The sequence below is a fragment of the Rhinoraja longicauda genome, chromosome 10 (assembly GCF_053455715.1).
Source record: "Rhinoraja longicauda isolate Sanriku21f chromosome 10, sRhiLon1.1, whole genome shotgun sequence".
Taxonomy (NCBI): domain Eukaryota; kingdom Metazoa; phylum Chordata; class Chondrichthyes; order Rajiformes; family Arhynchobatidae; genus Rhinoraja; species Rhinoraja longicauda.
In genome coordinates, this window is record NC_135962.1 from 35,225,543 (window position 1) to 35,248,202 (window position 22,660).

At 39.5% G+C, this 22,660-nt stretch overlaps 1 protein-coding gene across 1 annotated transcript; it reads right to left on the minus strand.

Annotated features, from left to right (window-relative positions):
- Positions 1-1,042: 1,042 nt before the first annotated feature.
- actr10 (actin related protein 10) lies at positions 1,043-22,590 on the minus strand. Its single transcript, XM_078407175.1, has 13 exons — positions 22,380-22,590; positions 20,328-20,400; positions 18,530-18,612; positions 17,214-17,322; positions 15,686-15,793; positions 12,307-12,374; positions 12,142-12,221; positions 11,831-11,866; positions 10,024-10,103; positions 8,510-8,583; positions 6,122-6,203; positions 4,038-4,239; positions 1,043-1,602 (listed from the first exon to the last, which is right to left on the minus strand). Exons 1-13 carry the CDS (start codon positions 22,454-22,456, stop codon positions 1,421-1,423), a joined length of 1,254 nt encoding a protein of 417 aa, XP_078263301.1. The 5' UTR covers positions 22,457-22,590; the 3' UTR covers positions 1,043-1,420.
- Positions 22,591-22,660: the final 70 nt, after the last annotated feature.

Below are 22,660 nucleotides of genomic sequence, written 5' to 3' on the forward strand. Positions count from 1 at the left end.
GCGTTTCCTCCACTTGATCCCAAGATATGGAATTGCAATAGTATTGCTCTATTACTTTTATTGAACATAGTTTGATAACCAGGATGAAGCTGCTGTAATATCACTCAGTGAAAGAGAATGGTTGCTTTATTATTTGTAGATTTACTGTTATATAATGTTTATTGATTTCATATGAAGTGAGGTGTTCTTATTGAATAGATTGCAAGGTAACAGGTCAGTTTAGTTTGATGAAATGAAGCCAAATCATGGACTGATATAATTGAATACGTTCTTCTCAAAGTTGTAATACCACACAATCAGTTATTTAGGATTCATTTACATTTTTGCCATAAAAAATTGCAATCTTTACTCTAGGTTTAAAAGTATCCACACAGATATTATATGTAATCTAAAGATTAACAGTCTGGTTTATTTTGCAAAATTAAATGGCTGTCATGATTTGCCAAAGATCAGAAACCAAAATAATAGAACTGTACTTAACTGTTCTCAGTCCAGCAATGATCTACTTCCTAACCAAGAATAATGGTAATGTGGATATTTCCTTCCAGAACTATTTTTATATCTGTTGAAAAGTCTGACACCAGAGATACGCAGCTAAATTAGACAAGTTTTCCCAGAAATTTGCTCTGTTTGGGATACAAGACGGCAGACTTAACGTTGCTGCTTCAGAGGCTTACTCAATGCATCCTAAGAAACTATAAAATTAACACCATGTCAAAGGAGATGAGGCGGCATAATTAAAGGTTCAGTGATAGAATTGGGATTTGTATCATTTTTTTAAATGGAGGAATTTGAAGTAATGGAGCCTATCATTGTCTTAAAATGCACGTCAGCAAGATTTCTGTACTTGCATCAACTGATGCATTAAGATGAATCTTCTAGGAACGTAAAGTATGTAAACGCAAACATTTATTGGATTAATCCATTTAAAATGTGATTTTTAAAAACCTGTGTTTTGTGCTCCACAGAACAAACGTTTACTTACAATTATTTGGAAAACAACACTTTATAACTATAGTATATAACAAAGATAAATTTGGTGTGATTTCAAGAATGTTTATTTTTGTAAACTCTGGACCCAAAATGCATTTATACAACTGAATCGACTTCCCAGTCAAGCACCTGCAATTTCAAACTCTCACATCCATCTGTCCCAAAAAACATCCCAAACAGCACTGAGAGCATTCATTTAATGCCATTTTTTTAAGCCTTTAGTAATTAGATCTTAACATATGTTTTTGAAACATGCAGTATTTTGATTAATAATATTAAACTACTTCAAGTAACTGCTCAAATATGTTTGATGCAACATATAGATATTGTGAGTAACATTATTTTTGTAAATGTAAGTTTAGAACATAATTACTAAAAGAATCAGAATATTACTTCTAAATTAGTTTGCCGCAGAACATGAACATCTCTATTTCTCTGTGGAATATGCTCTCTTCATCAATGGAGGAGGTGCTTTACTAGTTTCATACATCATTTCTAGCGGTGGATTATTCAGGCAGCACCAGTCAGGAATACGACCTGTCTGGCTGTAATATTCTTTGGAGACTGAACGACTACCCAAAATGTCTTGCAGAGCACCAAAAATAGCTCCTGAGATTAAATAAACAAAAAAATGTTCATGATAAAACTCAATCATATTCTCTGCCATATAAATCTTTCAGTGCATGTATATTACCTACCTGTCATCATGCCATGATTAGTGCACAATATAAACAGCACATGAAAGTTGAATTGCAAAAGGAAAGTGACTTTTAAAAATTGAATAAATTAGTAATATTTTTTTCATTTGATCTGACATGAAAAAATGCATTCATATTTAAAGACTAAAGATAAAACTAACCAATATAAAGTACCACATAAAAGATTGGTTAATAAAACTTAGACTTATGGAATAGGAAAGTCTATGTCAGCTTGGATTTTTAAAAATGACTAAAGGACAGACGATGTTGACCCATGGTCAATGGTTAATTCTCAGACCAGAGGATAATGAACAGTAGTGTTTCCCAAGGATCTATTGTGTAAAAACTATTTCATATTGGAATATAGAATTTTTGAAATCGCCAATGACAGCAAATCTGGGACATATGAGACAAGGTTCAGAGCAAGCGTTTGGGAGACCGGTGGGATGAATTTGCTGGCTACTGTGGGGCTTCAGCCCTTTTCTGCCAGGAAGAAACTAGGTTTGCAGCAACATCTCTGCATCTTGCAGAGAGATCTGAATGGCTGAGTTAAACACCTGGTTTAACTACATGTTGCTCTTGATTGGTCTATGTTTATAAATATTGGGTGGCCGCATTTCCGGTATCAAAACAGTTATAAACAGTTCTCAAGAAAAGAACCCATTCGTTACCTGGAATGGATTTGTACACATTAATGAGCAGATTGAACTGATGAGTGATGGATGGATGGAATGTAATAGAGAATGGAGAAACTGAACACAGTACTCCATGTGTGGCCTCACCGACATCTTGTATAATTGTAATATAATGTCCAAACAGCTATACTCAATAAGTAAATCAGCGGGTCAGGCAGCATCTCTGGAGAACATCGATTAGTGAGGTTTTGGGTCAGGACCCTTCTTCAGACTGACTATGTGTGTAGCAGTGTAGGGAAAGCTGGAACAGGAGGTACAGGACAAATCCTGGCAGGTAATAGCTTTTTACAGGTGGTAGTGGGTGGGGGGAGTTGATAGGTAAATGTGGACAAAGGGAGTTAATAAAAATAAAGGAATTGAGGAAGGAATGTAGGTGGAAGAGGATGGTGGAGGGGGGAAGAAGAGAGGGTTTGTAGTTACCTAAAATTGGAGAATTCAATGTTCATGCCATTAGACTGTGAGCTACCCAAGCAAAATATGAGGGTTTTTTCCTCCTGTTTGTGGGTGACTGCACTCTAGCAACAGAGGAGGCCCAGGACTGAAAGATCAGTATGGGAATGGGAAGAGGAGTTAAAATGGTTAGCTACCAGGAGATTGTCTTAGCGGCCAAAGTAAAATTTTGGCAAAACTTGCCGAGTCTACGCTTGGTCTTGCAGGTGGCTACATCGGGAATAATGGATACAATAGATGAGATTAGAGGAGGTGCATGTGAACCACTGTCTCGCCTGAAAAGACTGCTGATGTTATAGGAGATGCACGTGTACCTTGATGAGGTTAGAGGAGGTGTACATGAACTTCCAGAGATGCTGTCTGACCCACTGAGTTACTCCAGCACTTTGTGTCTTTTTTTGGAAAAGGTCCTGCCCTGGTTTGACTACCAAAATGCAACACCTCACCCTTATCTACATTAAACTCCAGTAAATAAATTTTATTGCAAAATTTGTTGCAAAAATTTAACTTAAAAAAAGTAAATTGAAATTATATTGGAGCATTGATAAAAACATGCAATAGCCTGGAACATCTGCTAGCCCGGCACCAAAGTTTGAACGTGCTGGATTATTGGATTTTTATTATAATTTGTTGTTTCAGACTGGCAATCCTGGATAAATCCAATGTATAAATGTATTAAGAGACCTTTACTCAATATTAAACCAGGACAGCAATCAGCAGAAATAACCAGCAAAATATGTCAAAGAGATTTGCCACTTTGCATCATTCCCACAGTTGACACACATTATATACACCAAAGCAAATTAGAAACAGACAATAGGTGCAGGAGTAGGCCATTCGGCCCTTCGAGTCTGCACTGCCAATCAACATGATTATGGCTGATCATCCAAAATCAGTACCCCGTTCCTGCTTTCTCCCTTTATCCCTCGATTCCGTTAGCCCTAAAAGCTATATCTAACTCTCTCTTGAAAACATCCAGAGAACTGGCCTCCACTGCCTTCTGTTGCAGAGAATTCCACAGATTCACAACTCTCTGGCTGAAATGGCCTACCCCTTATTCTTAAACTGTGACCCCTGGTTCTGGACTCTCCCAACATCCTGCATCGAGCCTGTCCAATCCCTTAAGAATTTTATATGTTTTTATAAGATAAAAATACAAGATTTTATATATCTAGATGTTCTACGTAGAACTTATTCTCACCTCCTAACCAAGCCACAGAATTTGGTTTTGCAGGTGGAGTATGAACTTTGAACGTCTTGGTAGCCAACACTTCTTTGTATTTTGGTTTCTCCACCAGACACCGAATTTCAGCCATAATACGATGTAGGAAGCCTGGCAGCATAGCAGTTCCACCAATGATCACAAGATTCTCTGCTAGTTGTTTTCTTGTGTCAATAGGGCACTGGTAATATAATTACAACAGAAATATCATTAATATCCTTCTAGTTTCTCAGAATTATACCCTGCATTTATCCAAATGAGTGATCGATGCATAACCTGGCAGAATCACTTGTATCAGAGGCCAAGAGACAAGCAGTAGCTCAGAAATACTTATAAATCACTGAAACATCACCTATCCATATTCTCCAGAGATGCTGCCTGACCCGCTGAGTTCCTCCAGAACTTTGTGTTTTATAAATCTTCATCTTTATTGTTGGATTGTCCAGTTAAATCATTGGAGGTATTTAAAGAGGTAGATAAATATTTGAAGGATCGGGGAATTCAGGGCAATTGGAGTTGAGGCCTTGGGTACTTTAGCCATCATCATAAAGGAAGCGGTAGCGCAGCGGTAGAGTTGCTGCTTTACAGCGAATGCAGCGCCGGAGACTCAGGTTCGATCCTGACTACGGGTGCTGTACTGTAAGGAGTTTGTACGTTCTCCCCGTGACCTGCGTGGGTTTTCTCCGAGATCTTCGGTTTCCTCCCACACTCCAAAGACGTACAGGTATGTAGGTTAATTGGCTGGGTAAATGTAAAAAATTGTCCCTAGTGGGTGTAGGATAGTGTTAATGTACGGGGATCGCTGGGCGGCACGGACTTGGAGGGCCGAAAAGGCCTGTTTCCGGCTGTATATATATGATATGATATGATAAGATAGAGCAGGCGACATAATTATTTTCCTGTGCGCTCCATTTTTCAGATCTGCTTTTCAAAATTGCCTACAAAACAACAGGAATGGTTGTTTGCTGTAAAGCAGGGCTGGGGAGTCAGAGTCAGAATCGGAGCAATTTTGGTGCTGCTGGAATCGGAGTCGGATACACAAGAAATCAAGGTGTCGGGTGTTTTAGGTATCGACTCCACAGCCCTGTATAAAATCCAGGGCTGTGGAGTCGGAGTCGTGGAGTCAGAGCAATTTTGCTGCTGCTGGAGTCGGAGTCGGATACACAAGAAATCAAGGAGTCGGAGTTGGAGTCGGGTATTTGGGTATTGACTCCACAGCCCTGCTGTAAAGAACTTTACAGTATTCTGAGGACATTAATATTGCATGCCTGCAAATTCATCCCTGTGCAGAATACATAAAAGGAGGTCCCCAGATTATGGAATGGTTACATTCCTGAGAACTACACAAACTGTATTTTCCCAATTCGGAAATGAACAATTTCCCTCAAAATCACATGAAATCTTTAGCATCAACAGTCTTGGGGACTGATTTGCAATGAATAGACTGGGGGAAGTCAGCGTAGATGTTAGGAGTTATTACCAGCAAGTGAACATTGACAAATATTTATCTGAATGCAGTCCAGGGGTAGAGACGAGAGGAGCTTATCAGCTAATCAGAGAAAACTATTGGCATTTTAATAAGAAGAAAATATGTGCTAACGAGAAGTGGCTCAAGCTTGTTACATTCGATATTATCTGACGGTGAATTTGGAGAAGACATTGGCTTTCTTTATGCATTCTGTAACGTCAGATATTCACAAGTCAGGTCTTTTGTAATCTTTGCATTTAGTGGTAGCATCTAATGTACTCTGCCAGTACGATTTATACAATTGAAATACAAAGCACTGCTGATACATTATGGTGCAAATTTTGTAATTTAAAGCAGCATCATATGACTGAAGAGCAAGTTTGGGGGATAGTTGTGCAATATCTTGTATCTTTTTACAGAGCCATTCTTTCTTTGAGACTATCCCAAATGCAAACTATTTTGATTACAATATAACATTTTAACTCTGTTATTTTTCACATATTTAAATGACCAACAATATTATATTATCAAGAAACTAAGAATCTTTATAAAAATAAAATAGATTTACAACATTCAGCACAATACACCCTCTGACCTGTAAAAGTGAGTCAAGGATTAATGTTGCAATGGATTTTTCTTCATTATCTTGTTCAAAAAGTATTTCAATTACAGAATCTCTATAAATAACAAAGGTATAAAAATATCCGTGAAATGAAAATTCAATCACTTTACTAGTTTATAGTCATGTTACAAATATCCAATTTATATCATAAATCAATGGTAACAACATAATCTCAAAACAGTACTGTTCCTTAAATAAAATGGGAAATTAAATGTGGGAAATATTTATGAAAAGACCAAGGTAAAATTCACAAGTTAATTTCAACAGAATAGTTTCCTTTAATATAAAACTACAGTTAGCTTTTTTTGTCATTTGCTTGAGCAAGTTCTTTTTAAACTAATTTTATTTTGGCAAGCATGTGATGTGCTCCGAATTTAAGGCCGTCACAGCAAAATATTTATTTGTCATATTTCCCTAAGCACAGGAGGCGGCGGCTAATCAACCTACTGCACCTAGGAGGCGCCGGCTCTCAGAGCACTTCCATCAATCCTATTCTCTCAATTATTTCCCTTTAACCCGTTTTCTTGCACAATCCCAACAAATCCTGCTGATTCTTCCAGTCAACTGTAGTGGAGACAGATCGCAATAGCAAATTAACCTACCGACCAAACAACCTTTGGGTTGTGGGAGCAAAACGCTACACCTGGGAAAAACCAATACAGCTTCATGGAGAATGTGCAAATTCTACACAAAGAGAGCTGGAGGAACCCTGGGCACTCTAACAGTAACCCTAACTGTATTGATCTGGTCACTTGTAGATTTTCCACCAGAATATGATGAAAGAAAGCAAGTCAGCTACACTGAGAATTTTGGAATTATTTAGTTCTGCTTATTTAGTTAATTAGTTATTTCTGCTCTCCTTACTTTCTCTGACTTTTATATTCATGGATAGCTTTATGTTCCACTTTTAAATTTACATTCATGTATTAAAGATATTTTATGGTATTTTTTCTCCTAATTATTATTAATTTGAACCCACTGTTTTTTTTACCATCAAACTATTTTTCCAAAAACTTCACCATTCCCTATTCATCAGCCGTGTTAATGAGTTACTGAGAAGTCTGGCTGTAAAAAAGCCATCCTCTGAAACAGCTAACATTAATCTGAGACAGCAATGTGACTCTCTATTCTGCACTCTAGTTTCCTTTCTCTTTTGCAATACCTCATATGTGGCATAATTTTATCCCCATGCGACTTCTGCAATTAGAAGCAAAATAATTGGTTGAATGCATTCTTTACCCTAACCACAGTACGATACAAAAAATGGCATCACCACCTTACCAAAGATTGGATAAGGGGACGTACAATGAGATCTGGGTGTCCTAGTGCATCAGTCACTGAAAGGAAGCATGCAGGTACAGCAGGCAGTGAAGAAAGCCAATGGAATGTTGGCCTTCATAACAAGAGGAGTTGAGTATAGGAGCAAAGAGGTCCTTCTGCAGTTGTACAGGGCCCTAGTGAGACCGCAGCTGGAGTACTGTGTGCAGTTTTGGTCTCCAAATTTGAGGAAGGATATTCTTGCTGTTGAGGGCGTGCAGCGTAGGTTTACTAGGTTAATTCCCAGAATGGCGGGACTGTCGTATGTTGAAAGATTGGAGCGACTAGGCTTGTATACACTGGAATTTAGAAGGATGAGAGAGGATCTTATCGAAACATATAAGATTATTAAGGGGTTGGACACGTTAGAGGCAGGAAACATGTTCCCAATGTTGGGGGAGTCCAGAACCAGGGGCCACAGTTTAAGAATAAGGGGTAGGCCATTTAGAACTGAGATGAGGAAAAACTTTTTCAGTCAGAGTTGTGAATCTGTGGAATTCTCTGCCTCAGAAGGCAGTGGAGGCCAATTCTCTGAGAGAGAGCTAGATCAAGCTCTTAAGGATAGCGGAGTATGGGGAGAAGGCAGGAACGGGGTACTGATTGAGAATGATCAGCCATGATCACATTGAATGGCGGTGCTGGCTCGAAGGGCCGAATGGCCTACTCGTGCACCTATTGTCTATATAATTCAGTAGAGACCATGGATTAAACATTTTATTATTTATGGATCTATAACATACTGGATAGTATTAACAAAGTCACCGAGGAAATCTAATTTAGCTATTTTTGATTTCTCCACTTTTCCCCCCACTGGTTACAGTTTAATTTTCTATCTAATTTTCCCTCCGCAAACTCTTCATTGGATATACTGATGATTTCTCAACTGAAAAACAATTCCAAATCCACTGCTTTATTTTTTGTCTTTTGGTGTCAAGCTAATTGAAAACAGGACTTCAGAAAACTCAATTTAAACATCAGTATACTATGTCATACCACCATTTTTATCACAACCTGCAGAAAAAGCTTTTGTGAAAGTGATCCAACCTGACTGATCCTTTGACATGTAAAATCCTCTCTCCATCCAGTGGGTATGCCACATCTGGAGGTGACTGTGGGCGCTATGAATAAATATGAAGTAGATATTATTGTCACATGGAGATAACTCTTGTTATTCTCTTGTTGATCAGACTTATTTACTATTTTGTTGCACAGCAAAGGAGCCAGTCATCAACTTTAGGAAGTTGGGTGGAGTACTCGCCCCAATCTAGATCAATGGTGCTAAAATGCAGATGGTCAGGAGCTTCAAATGTTTAGGTGTAAATGACACCAACAATTTGTTCTTGTCCAACTACATTGACGCTCTGGCCAAGACAGCACACCAAATCCTCAACTTCCACAGAAGGCTAAGGAAAATCAGCATGTCTCCAAAGACTCTTGCCGATTTGATTAGGCCGCATTTGACGTATTGCATGCAGTTCTGATCACTTAATTACAGGAAAGATGTGGAAGCTTTGGAGAGGGCGCAGAGGAGTTTTAACAGAATCCTGTCAGGATTAGAGGGTATTAACTAGGGTTGGATTGACTTGATTGTTTACTCTGGAGCATGGGAGGTTGAGAGGAGTATATAAAATTATATTTAGAAGTCTATAAAATGATGAGAGGCATTGATAAGGTAGCCAGTCAGAACCTTTTTCCCCCAGGGTGGAAATGCCCAACACTAGAGGGCATAGCTATATGATGAGAAGGGGAACGTTTCATGGAGATGTGCAGGGAACATTTTTTTTTTTTTACACAGAGAGCGGTGGGGGCCTGGAACGTACCGCCAACGGTGGTGGTGGAGGTAGATATGATAGTGGTGTTTAAGAGGCTTTTGGATCGACAAAATAGAAGTACAGGGAATAAAGGGACATGGATCATGCACAGATTGATGTGATCAGTTTAACTAGGCATCATGTTCGACACAAACATTGGGGCAGAAGGCCTCGTTCCTGTGCTGTACTGTTTTATGTTCTAATTTTTACAGATAAAAAGCATCCCATCAGAATGTGTCACAGGTATGGCAACTTCTCTGCCCAAGACCACAAGAAATTGAAGAGAGTTGCGAACACATCCCAGTCCATCACGCAAATTAGCCCCCCCTCGCTATCAATCGACTCCATCTATACTTCATGCTGCCTCGAGAAAGCAGTCAATAATCAAGGAACCCTCACGCCCTAGTCATTCTCTCTTGTTCCCTCTCCTGCTGGGCAGAAGATACAAAAGCTTGAAAGCACACAAAACTTAATTCAAGAACAGCCTCTTCCATGCTGCCATGAAGTTCTGAAATGCACATTTCATACACTATGGAAGAATTCCCAATCTTTCAATCTACCTTGCTGTGACCCATGTATATTTTTAATCTCCACTTTCTCAGCAGCCGTAACTCTCTATTCTGCACTCTGTTTCTTATCAAATTTGCACTACCTGATACACTCATATATGGTATGATTTACCATTTACAATTTTTCAATGTTTCTCAGGACAAGCGACAATAATAAACCAATATCAATGCTATTTACCTCAGCTTTTCCATCAATGTTAAACTTGGCACCTTGAATTTTCTCACCCCGTTGGAGATCACTCACAAAGCAAGTACGAACTGTAAGACAAATTTTCCCCAAAGTTTAAGTTGTCCTGAAACTCACGAATATTGAGTGTTAAACCGAATGAAATAGGCACTTATTTGGTGTAGTTAAACATTCAAAAATAGTAGTTAGGGACTTAAATTAAAAACATGCCCTTTGTATTGCATCCGAGTTTTCAATGAGAATTTTATTTCCATGTAGCTTAACCACATCTTTTTAGTGTATCAAATCTTATATTAGTAGGTTGAGAAGTATAATTTAAGAGGAAAGCACACAGAAATGGCAGGGCGCATGGCAGGATTGAAGTACAGAGAGATCTTGGGGGAAAATCTGTAGCTTCCCAAAAGCAGCGACAAGGCATCTGCCATCATTGGTCAGGACACTATGTTTAAAAGTCAGGTGCGTTTGATAGCTCTGGGCCTGTACTCGCTGGAGGTTTGAAGGATGAGTGGGGATCTCATTGAAACCTACTGAATATTGAAAGGCCGAGACAAAGTAAATATGGTGAGGATGTTTTCACAAGTGGGCGAGTCTATACCAGAAGGTACAGCCTCAGAATAAAAGGATGCACCTTCAGAATGGAGATGAGGAGGAACTGATTTAACCAGAGGGTGGTGAATCTGTGGAATTCAATGCCTTAGATGCCTGTGGAGGCCGTCATTGAGTATTTTTTAAACGGAGATTGATAGGTTCTTGATTAATAAAAATGTTGTTATTTTTCCTGCCTCCTCTACCACTTTCACTTTCAGCTTGTTTCATATACCCACCCTCTGTGTGAAAAAGTTACCCCTTAGCTTCCTATAAAATCAATAAGCAATATAGTCTAATCGCTCAACACCTGCGCTCGGTCCACGTTGGCCAAACTGATCTCCCGGTGGCACTATGGCACTGGAGGAGGCCCATGACAGAGACGTCAGACTGGGAATGGGAGGGGGAGTTAAAGTGCTGGGCCACCGGGAGATCAGTTTGGCCAAAGTGGACCGAGCGCAGGTGTTGAGCGATTAGACTATATTGCTGATCTCCCGGTGGCCCAGCACTTTAACTCCCCCTCCCATTCCCAGTCTGACCTCTCTGTCATGGGCCTCCTCCAGTGCCATAGTGAGGCCCGCCGGAAATTGGAGGAGCAGCACCTCATATTTCGCCTGGGCAGTTTGCGGCCCGGTGGTATGAACGTCGACTTCTCCAACTTCAGATAGCTCCTCTGTCCCTCCCTTCCCCTCCTCCTTCCCAGATCTCCCTCTATCTTCCTGTCTCCACCTATATCCTTCCTTTGTCCCACCCCCGACATCAGTCTGAAGAAGGGTCTCGACCCGAAACGTCACCCATTCCTTCTCTCCCGAGATGCTGCCTGACCTGCTGAGTTACTCCAGCATTTTGTGAATAAATCGATTTGTACCAGCATCTGCAGTTATTTTCTTATATCTCTCTATAGCACAGTGCCTCGAGTCCTGGCAACATCCTCGTAAAGTTATTCTGCACTTTTTCCAACATAATGGCATTATCAATGGCAGATTTACAGTACTTGCGGTCTTTTGCAGTTGATAAGGAAATATATTTGCTGCAAAAATCTTGTAATTAGAATGAAAGTTTTGTGCAAAATTGTTGGCACAAGAGACCACAGATGCTGGAATCTGGAGCAAAACACAAATGTCTAGGTCTCAACCATCAGTTTGCCTTCACAGATGGTGGTTGATCTGCTGAGTTACTCTGGTAATTTGTATTGTGCAAGGTTTTTTTTTACCTTTTATATCCTCTATGGTTTCTTCTGGAAGTGAGCCTGTTGAAAAATATTTGGGAGCAACATTAAACCCATGCTATATAATATTAAACTATTTAAAAATTAATAAATGACTAAAATATTAATTGCTTAAAATGTAATAAACTTGTATTTGCATTGAGGCTAATAGACTGAACAACAATTACTCTTCCAAAAAGGAATTAGTTGGAGCCAATACATTTTGAAATCAGAAAGAGGTCCCCCCCCCCCATAAAATAGAATCTTTATTGCATCATCATTAATGAATCATCAAAATATTTTTATTCAAGACTTACTCATCACAGAAGCCAACTCTTCTCCAGTATTAGTCCCTGTGTCCACAGTACATTCTTCTAATAACCGAGCCTGCAACTCCCTGCAGTAATGAAATATGTTGAACTGTTCCAGCTTCAATCATTAATTTAAAATAAAATAAATGTGTCTTAACTTTCAATACTTACTTGTGGATTGCTTTTCCTCCTAGTGGTAGTGCTTCCCATGCATTTAAAATCAGAATTCCTTCATATATCTGACAAAGCTAAGGCTACATTTCACATGGACAATAATCTTAATACACATTAATACTTCGAGTCACTATTTTTTGTTCAGACACAGGGATATTTTCCTCCAACTACCCAACAAAAACAACTGATTAGAGCCCCAATTAGATCTCTATTTGGGATCTGTCGTAATTTTGCTTTTCCTTATCTGTGTTTTATTCTACAGATACTTGTCATCATAACTTCTTTTTGAACATGTGGAGTAACATTTGCTATTTTCCAGTCCTCCTTGACTCAAGTGTGATTCTGATAAGATCATTACTGATACCTCCATAATCTCTAAAGCTTCCTTTTTCAGAAGCCTGGGGTGTAGTGCATTTGGTCCAGGTGACTTCTCCACCTTCAGACCTCTCAGATTCCTCCTCCTTAATAATAGTAACTCCACAAACATTTGCCCCCTGACTCACTTGAAATTACAGCACTGTAGTTACCTATACTCAACAATTATATGGGACACATCTGATTTCATCTTCTCCCTCTCAAACTGCAGAGTATATAATATAATTTTATCATATTATGGTCACTACCTCCTCGGGGTTCCTTCACCTTAAGCTCCCTATCCGTTTCATTACACAACATCAAATCTAGAATTGCCCGTTCTCTATTAGGTTCGACCACTAGCTGCTCTAAGAAGCCATCTGGTAGGCTTTCCACAAATCCCATCACTTGGAATCCAGTATCAACCTTATTTTCCCAGTCTACCAACATATTGAAATCCCCCATAACCACTTTCAGACATGCAGATTGTATATCCTGATGTAATTTGTACCCTGCTGTTCAGAGGCCTGTAAAAACTCCCATCAAGGTTCTTTTACCCTTGCAGTTACTTAACTCGACCCTCAAGGATTCTACATCTTCTGATCCTATGTTATCTCTTGCTAAGGATTGAATTCCATTCCTTATCAGTAGAGCCACCCACTCAGACCTCCCAACATTTGATTTTACAAATTCATAATTTTGATGTCCAATATTCAGAATTTACATCAAAATTAATTATATGGCGCGTAATGCAACTTTTCAGCAAAAAAAGGTATGCACGCCAAATGCGCATACGTGTTGCGCTACATTCATGTGTGAAAAACGATTATTATTTCCAACAGTCTGTAGCTCTTGGACTACATGTACAATGTCAGGCCTATCATGAGTATATTCTGCTATTTATGGAAAGGTTATTGAACAGAGATACTTTTTGCAACATAAAGAAAAAATTGTTTTGTTTTGTTTTTTCTATTTTGCTTTTTCCTTACACATCGCAATTCACTTGGTATTGAATAAAAGAACAATGGTCATAAAATGTATGACTAAGTTATAAAGAGTTGATATATGCGACTCGACTAAGCAAGAAGTACTTCTTGAAGTAAATTCGCACATTAATTGATAATCAGCCCAAAAAGGTGGTAATTGGCTTTTCTGTTGTGTTTTATATTTTAACCCCGTCCTAATTAATTAATATAGTTATATAATCTTGCACTTAAATTTAATATTTATTCATTACAGTTCCACCACTGATTTTCTGGCACTCTTGGTTCCAAAGCTTTGCTGGTTTATCCAGCCGGCCAAGGAAGACGACTATGGGGATAGATGTGCTGGCTCCAGCTGGGCTGGAGTTCCAGAGCCCCGGCCGCAGGTTGCAAATTCAACCCACCAATCGGCCGTGGAAGTCCCGATGAGGTCGAGATTGGCTGCCTTGCCCAGCCTAGGTGCCACATTTTCAGGGAGACTTCCAGGGCGGGGGGATTTCTCGCGGAACCCCTAGCAAACTCCAGCGGCCGAATTGACAAATTACAATTACCAACTGTTTTGCGGAAAAATGTGAGGCAAAATCGGAATGGCGGAAATGAAATAAGAAAGCAGAAACTTTCCGCCAAATTCGGACGGGTTGGGAGGGATGCCCACCTCCTCTGCCCACCTGCCCGCCTTTTCGATAGGATGTGTATCCATGGATGTTCTGGGGAATGCCTGCATCATTTACTTTTAACTACATTTTCTACATCTATCCTATTTCTCCACAGAACATTCTAAGTACAAATGCCTTTTAGAAATAAATTCCAACGAGTCTATTTCACTTGTTTCATATTCCTTAGCAGTTTTACTGCCTTATATTGATAATTTTACCAACAATTGGATGACAGAATTGATGGCATTATGGCCAAGTTTGCAGATGGGTGGAGGGGCAGGTCGTGAGGAAGCAGAACATTTGCAGAAAACTTGGACAGGTTACGAGATGGAGAAAGAAGTGGCAAATGGCATAAAGCATAGAAAGTGTGCGGTCATGCACTTTGATAGACAGAATAATGCCAAAGACTATTTTCTAAATAGGGAGAGGGTTCAGAAATCGGAGGTGCAAAGGGACTTGGGGGAAAAAAGGTTAATTTGCAGGTTGATTCGGAAGTAAGGGAGTTAAATGCAATGTTAGCATTCATGTAGAGAGGACTAGAAATGTAAAAGTAAGAATATAATGCTGAGCCTTTATAAAATGCTAGCCAGGCAACATTTAGAATATTGAGAGCAGTTATGGGCTTCTGCCACAGAGGAAGTATGAGCTGACATGGGAGAGGGTCCAGGGATATTTAGAATGTAGATGCCGGGGATGATTGGATTGACATATGAGGAGTGTTTAATGGCTCTCAACCAGTACCTGCTGGAGTTTAGGAGTGTAGTGGGGGGAAATCTCATTGAAACCTAACGAATAATAAAAGGCCTGGATAGAATGGATGTAGAAAGGATGTTTCCAGTGGTAGGAGAGTCTAGGATCAGAGAGCAAAGTCTTAAAATACAGAACGTGCCTTTAGCCAGTGCCTGGTGATTCCGTGGAATTGTGTGTGGAATTCATTGCTACAGACAGCTGTGGAGGCCAGGCCATTAGGTACTTTTAAAGCAGAGATTGATAGGTTCTTGATTAGTAAGGGAGTCAAAGGTTTTGGGGAGAAGGCAGGAGAATGGGGACGGCAGGAGAAATTCAAATGTGACTGGCACAAATGAAGGCACATCACAAGAATGAATGTCTCCAGAATATGGCAAGTAGGAAGTCCATTGAACTGTACTGGGGGAAAATGAATTTATTTTTTAAAAACAACAGGAAGTTTGGGCTCATTATAGTAAAATCTTTCTTTGTAAAGCCACATCAGAATGACATTCAGTCATTAATTTACTTTACTACAACCATGCTTTTCTATTTATTACTATGACTGCTTTACCACAATATATATTGATGATGGTCAAACAAACTAAGTTGTTAGTAACCAGCAATTATTTCATAGAAATAATTTCCAAAAGATACTGGTAATACTAGTGCTTCTGTATATCCACAATCTAATACCACAGCAGAGTTGATACCAAGAGTCAGTAGCGACATAAGATGGCACGGAGCAAAGAGCACTGATGGAACCTGGAAATACAAAATGGGGAAATAATACAACTCATTCCTTAATTTCAATGGAAAATTTAAATGCAATACTTCAAAATATTTACTTCTCAACAAATGCAGTACATTCATTAGAAGGTCACTACTGTTTTGACTATATTATTCATGTTCTGCATTCCATCCAGATAAAGAGCAGATTTGTTTTGCGTGGCACTCCATCTGGTGGTATAGCAAAGGATTGAAACCTGATCAACAATTCAAACCGTGATAAACATTTCTCATCACATTACTTCCATTTTAAACTCTTCAATTGTATTCCTGTTTCCCCCATACTGCATATAATCTTTTAAGTTGCTAATCTTTTTCTGTTTACAATTTACCTGTGCAGAATTTCCCAATGCCACTAAAATCTTGCCTCTCAGAGCACACGAGTGGCCCCAGAAATTTTGCTCAACAACTTTACACATAACATTTTTTTTCTGGATTTCATGAAGGTAAACCATACTCATGACTGCAAAATGGATTAAAAACTGAATTGATTGCAGCAGAGGTTTCCAAATTTATTCAGGAAAATTGCAAAATCGACAAATTATAGAGAAAAATTACTTGTCAGAAGCAGATTTGTGTGGTCTGCAAATTAGCAAACATTTAACTAATTTCCAATTAGGTTCTGCAGTTAAAAGTTCAAAGGTCTGTTCATTGTCACATGTGCCAACTAAGGTACAGTGAAACTCCAATTACCATTCAGCCATACTAACAAAAAGCAACAAAACACACAACTACATAAAAGTTAACACAAACACCCACCACAGCGGATTCCCCACATTCCTCACTGTGATGGAAGGCAATATAGTCTAATCTTCTTCCCTCTTTATTCTTCCGCCGTCGGGGTAGTCGAATCATCCGCAGTCGGGACGATTGAAGCTCCCACAGCCAGCAATCAAAGCCCCCCGCGTCGGGGCGGTTGAAGCTCCCACGTCGGGGCAGTTGAACTCCTGCAGCTTGGAGCGCCCGAAGCCGATCCCTAACCAGAGACCACGAGCTCCACGATGTTAAAGTCCACAGGCTCCCGGTTGGAGCTCAGAGGTCGATCCCCGACAGGGACCACCAGCTCCACGATGTTGTCCTGCAGGCTCCCGTGGTTGGAGATCCCAAAATTGATCTCCAGCAAGAGGCCACCAACTCCACGTGCGGACGGAGATATGATAGGGAAAAGAATTGCATCTCCGTCGAGGTAAGAGATTAAAAAAAGTTTCCCCCAACCCCCCATAAAACAAGCTAAAGAACATTAAAACATACATTTAACACATTATATAAAACAACAAAGAAAGAAGGGACGAGATAGACTGTTGGCGAGGTAGCCATTGCGGACGCCACCCAGTGGTCAGTTAATCATTGCCTAATTCCTTTCGGTTTGAATGCATCGCTAGCAACAGGTTCCTACCTCAAAGTGTTTAAAGAAAACTTTTGTGAGTGTTTCTCTAAAGTGCGATGGACACAGGATAGATTCAATGACAACAACTCGACGATCCCTTGGATTTACGAGCAAATGTCTGATAAGAGAGGGAAAAAAAGACATCCTTAATAAAATACAAATCAAATAAAAACAATTAGAAACCATAGCTGTTTATTAGAAATGCAAATTAATTAATAATGACATACTTAAGGTGCAACCATACTGCAATTTAGAACATGTTGTTATCGGTAGTTATTTCATTCCGAAGAAACAGGAGGTGGTGTATGGAGATCTGAGTAGGTTTTACAGACACGGTTCCACACACCATAATTTCAGTTTAGTTTAGAGACACAGCACAGAAACAGGCCATTAGGCCCACCGGGTCTCCGCCGATCCCTGAACACTAACACGTTCCTACACACAATACGGACAATTGTAAATTCACCGAGCTAATTCACCAACAAATTTGTACATCTTTGGAGTGTGGGAGGAAACCGGAGCTTCTGGAGAAAACCCACACAGGTCACAGAGAAAACGTACAAACTCCATATGGCAGCACCCATAGTCAGGATCAAACCCGGGTCCCTGGTGCTGTACGGCAGCAACTCTACTGCTGCACCACCTGATATCCCCTAAAAAACGTGGGGGATTATTTTCTACAAGAACTCAGAAAAATAAAATTGTATGGTCCTAGGAATCCATCTTCTATGAAGTTACGGCAGAACAAGAATTGATTTTCCTCCATTCAACACCCAAACTGAAATTTTACTATGTTGTCTTGTTTTATACAACAACAACAAAATATTTTTGTATACATTCTATCAGCCAGATCATTAACTACAATTAAAGGAGTCAAAAGACTGCACTCTCCTATAGAGAAAGATAAATACCGTAACAAAGTACAGACACACCACCAATTTTCCGGCACCTTTAGTTCCAGAGCCTTGCCAGACCAACAGAGGTCATGTAAAAATAATTCAACAATACACCTCTGACCCACTAATTATACACTACCTGTTTCTCTGAAACACAATGGACTGCTAGAAACTTAAATAAAACAAATCCTAAATGTAAATTAAATGCGAATTAAATGATTAAATGACCACAACTGACCACAACTGTCACTTGGACCTTGTTTAAAAGGCCATAGCTAGAATTAAATATAAGCAAAATAGGCTAAAAATCATCACCAACAACTGCAGATGTAAACAATAAATTATTTTGGGACAGAGGCACATATTTAGCATGAAACATGGCATTTAAACATCAAATTTATGCATGTAAATTTTTTTAATTTGTCCTACCTAAAGTACAGCATGTGAATAAATTCTTTCAAATAACCATAAAGTTCTTCAGTATTGATGTTATATTGAACTACTTTAACAGCCTGCAAAACAAAAATTCATAAACAAACATGAATTATTAACATTCCAGATTCTTTACTTGGGAGTTTATAATCACTGCATGTCTATTCTGATTTATCTCCCCAAAGGAATTAACAAGACAAGAACTATTCCACACAAGTGTTTTACTCTCAACCAAGTAACACTTATTAATGCATAACTCTGCCTACAAATATTCGCTATTTATTTGCCATGTGAGAAACAGACAGAAAGTTGTTAATAACACATGTCTTATCTGCTGCCTTGGTATAATCCCAAAAGGATAAAGTGCTAGGGTCATTCAGCAGATCAGGCGGCATCTCTGGAGAACATGGATAGGTGACGTTTTAGATCAAGACCCTTCTTCAGACTGCTTAGTAAATTCTTAACCAACTAGGACTGGGCAATAAATACTGGTCTCGCCTTAACACGCTATGTTGCACAAGTTAGTTTCATCATATAAAAACAAAAAGTACACTAAAAATGTAAAAGAATGACAAATTATTTTTATAAAACTGTAACCTCAATTTCAAAATTCAATCATAAATCATCAGATTTGTTAATGAAATTGTAAGTTTCTGTATTCTACCCGGTAGCATTATAGTTCTTGCAGCAGATGTCACAACCCTAAATATGACATGACTTAGAGCTGTTCTTAGTAAGCTATATGGTTTTAAATAGAGAATGTGTTACACCATAACAAGCAAAATCGTCAATGCTGATCAGCAAATATTTCACTGTTCAAAGACTGCAGGCAGAAAACTGCTTTTCAAACAATTTATCTGCTGAATATTTACAAGATACTTAACAGTTATATCCCAAAGACGTGCGGGTTTGAAGGATAATTGGTCTCTGTGAAAATTGCCCCTAATGTGAAGGGGTGAATTAAAAATTAGGATAACATAGAATTAGTGTGAATGATTAGCATGGACACAGTGGGCTGAAGGGTGCTTCCATGTTATATCTCTAAAATAAAAAATTAAACTATAACAAACACTTTGTTAAATCCAGGTAGATACTGCCCTGATGCCTTATATCAATATTACATTAAGCGTCAAAATTGATTTATTTTTATTTTTAAAGAGCCTAATAATCTTACATTCCTAAGTCAGTTCAAAAGTGGATTTTAAGAGCTGGCTTTACACGCAATTAAGAATTTGGATATTTCAGAGGTTGCCGACACACAATTCAACTCTTTGGGCTGGGAGTCAATAATTGTAGATTTACTAATCTTCAAGAATATGGAAGCAAGTTTAATATGTAGCCTTGGGCACAAATTGGGTATGATTTTCCAATTTTGTTTTCATTATAGACCCAGCAAGAAAAATGCCCTTTGGCCTTGCTTGTCCATGCTGACCAAGTTTGCACACTGGGCAAGTCACATTTGCTTGCATTTGGCCCAGAACAGTCTAAACCCTTCCTATTCATATATCAATCTAAATATATTTTAAATTGACAATTTTACCACTTCTACAGCTTCCTTTGACAGTTCATTCCAGATATTGACTATTCTGAGTGAAAAAAAAAAAAAAATTTCTAGATCTAAAATCACTCATAATTAAAAATACAGATATTTTGATGAAAATGCAGATTTTGAAGTAGTATGCAATTTAAGAATATAGAATTTTGAAGATTATCATACATGTTGTATTTGGTGAGCATCTTACTCTCTGCTGAAACTTCTGAATGTACATAGTGTAAGCAGAGGAGTAAATCTTACCTGGGTTTTTCCCGGCTTCTTGATTTCACTGGGGATGATACATCTTGGTCCACTTTCTCCAGCAAAACCACATCTAAAAGTTGAAGAGAAATCTTCAAAGTACCTGATACAACTAAATACTATAATTAATAACACTTGAACATGCACTGAAACTTGGTTGGGGTAATTGGTCTAGATTGAGCTTTAGACTCATAGACAATAGACAATAATAGACAATATGTGCAGGAGTTGACCATTCGGCCCTTCGAGCCAGCACCGCCATTCAATGTGATCATGGCTGATCATTCTCAATCAGTACCCCGTTCCTGCCTTCTCCCCATACCCCCTGACTCCGCTATCCTTAAGAGCTCTATCTAGCTCTCTCTTGAATGCATTCAGAGAATTGGCCTCCACTGCCTTCTGAGGCAGAGAATTCCACATATTCACAACTCTCTGACTGAAAAAGTTTTTCCTCATCTCCGTTCCAAATGGCCTACCCCTTATTCTTAAACTGCGGCCCCTTGTTCTGGACTCCCCCAACATTGGAAACATGTTTCCTGCCTCTAACGTGTCCAACCCCTTAATAATCTTATACGTTTTGATAAGATCCCCTCTCATCCTTCTAATAACAGTAGGTTGATCACCTTAACAAAAAAAATGATAAGCGGACGTTAGAAAAATGAAACAAAGACTAATTTGACCTCTTTAAAATGAGCGGCTTATACCAAGAGGGGAGAGCGAGACTCATCTTATATTCCCATGAGTTAACAGGACTGTGGTAATTTGATTGAAATCTATACATTTAGGTTTAGATTTAATATTGTCACATATACAGAGGTACAGTGCAAAGCTTTGTTTTGCATGCTATCCAAACTGATCAGATAATACATAAATACAATCAAACCAAGCTCATGTACAATAGAGCAAAGGGAAATATACATAGTGCAGAATTATAATGCATCAGTATTATAATTATAATGCATCAGTATTATAATGCATCAGTTCCATAGACAAAGTCCAATGTCCACATTGTGTGAAGTGGTGAATCAGACAGTATCCTGGCTTATGCAGGGACAATTCAAAAGCCTGGTAACAGAGGGGAAGAAGCTGTTCCCGAGTAAGAGGGTGTAGGCTTTCAAGCCTCTCTACCTTCTGCTTGAAGGAAGCAGGCAGAAGAAGGAATGACCAGAGTGGGATAAGTCTTTGACTTTGTTGGCTACTTTTCCAGGGCAGTGTGAAGTTAGAGGAATCAATGGTGGGAAGTCTGGTCTGTATGATGGACGGGGTACATCTACAACTTTCTGCGGTCTTGGCCATTGTTTTTCCCGAACCATTCTGTGATGCAAATCAACAGTATGCTTTTTAAAGCACCTGTAGACATTTGTAAGAGTCTTCTTAGCTGTTGCATCAATGTGGTTAGTCCACGATAGAAGGTTCTTAATTATAATTTAGAGTCACATCTAGTTGGGCCAAGCGAACGGGTGCCTGCCATCCTGCACTCATATTAATGGTTCAACAACCATTAACTCTTGGCACTCGAAAACACGAACAAAATTATGAACTCTTAATTGCACGAAGGACTTCTGTTTTTTTTAACATTAATCTTAAGGCATTTTTTTGTTGGTTTGTTTATTATGTTACGGGTATTGTATTTTATAGGCCTGTTGTATTGCTGCGAGTTAGAATTTAATTGTTCCCTTGTTTCATTGGACACATGACTCCTGACAATGGTACTTTATAGTCACACGTACCTCAATCTCAATTCTAATTGAGTTGTCAAAGGAACTGGAGCTTTTAGATTTACAATACTGACAAGTCTTACAAGTGATTAACAGCCTTATTTGGAAAAATAACATCGTCCACCGGCCGCTTTGTGTCAGATGCGCCGCGGTTTGTTGTCCATTTAGTGTCTTCCCCCAAGACTGGGATGGGTTTTATTTACGGGCGTTCGGCCTGGCGGATTTATACCAGCATTTGCCACCGCTTGGAGTTTATACCCACCGGCGCCTGCACCCACCCAACCCACCGACCGGTGCCTGCACCCATCCGTTCCCCTCACCCCCCGCCACTCACTTGGTGTAGGCGGCCCCCAGGTCGATCACCACCGCCGTCTTCTCGCCGCCGGTGCCCAGGCCCTCGAACATCGGCATCCTGCGTCTGAACGAGCCGCGCGTTCACTCGCCGACAGCGAGCGCCCGACCCGACCCTTTCGTGGACACGCAAACACTCACCAACCGCTCCTCAGCGGGCGCACACGCCCACCACTCGCGGCCACACGCACGTTCCCCAACCACTCCTCCCGCGGCCGCGCGCGCGCCCACCCCACAACCTCTCGCGGCCGCGCGCACGTTCCC

Excerpts from the sequence above, each read along its gene's own strand:
- actr10 (XM_078407175.1), bottom strand. The coding sequence starts at position 22,456 with ATGCCGATGTTCGAGGGCCTGGGCACCGGCGGCGAGAAGACGGCGGTG. Across the intron at positions 20,401-22,379 it reads CTGGGGGCCGCCTACACCAA|ATGTGGTTTTGCTGGAGAAA; the intron begins GTGAGTGGCGGG and ends TTCAACTTTTAG. Across the intron at positions 11,867-12,141 it reads AGAGTTGGCTTCTGTGATGA|GCTCACTTCCAGAAGAAACC; the intron begins GTAAGTCTTGAA and ends ATTTTTCAACAG.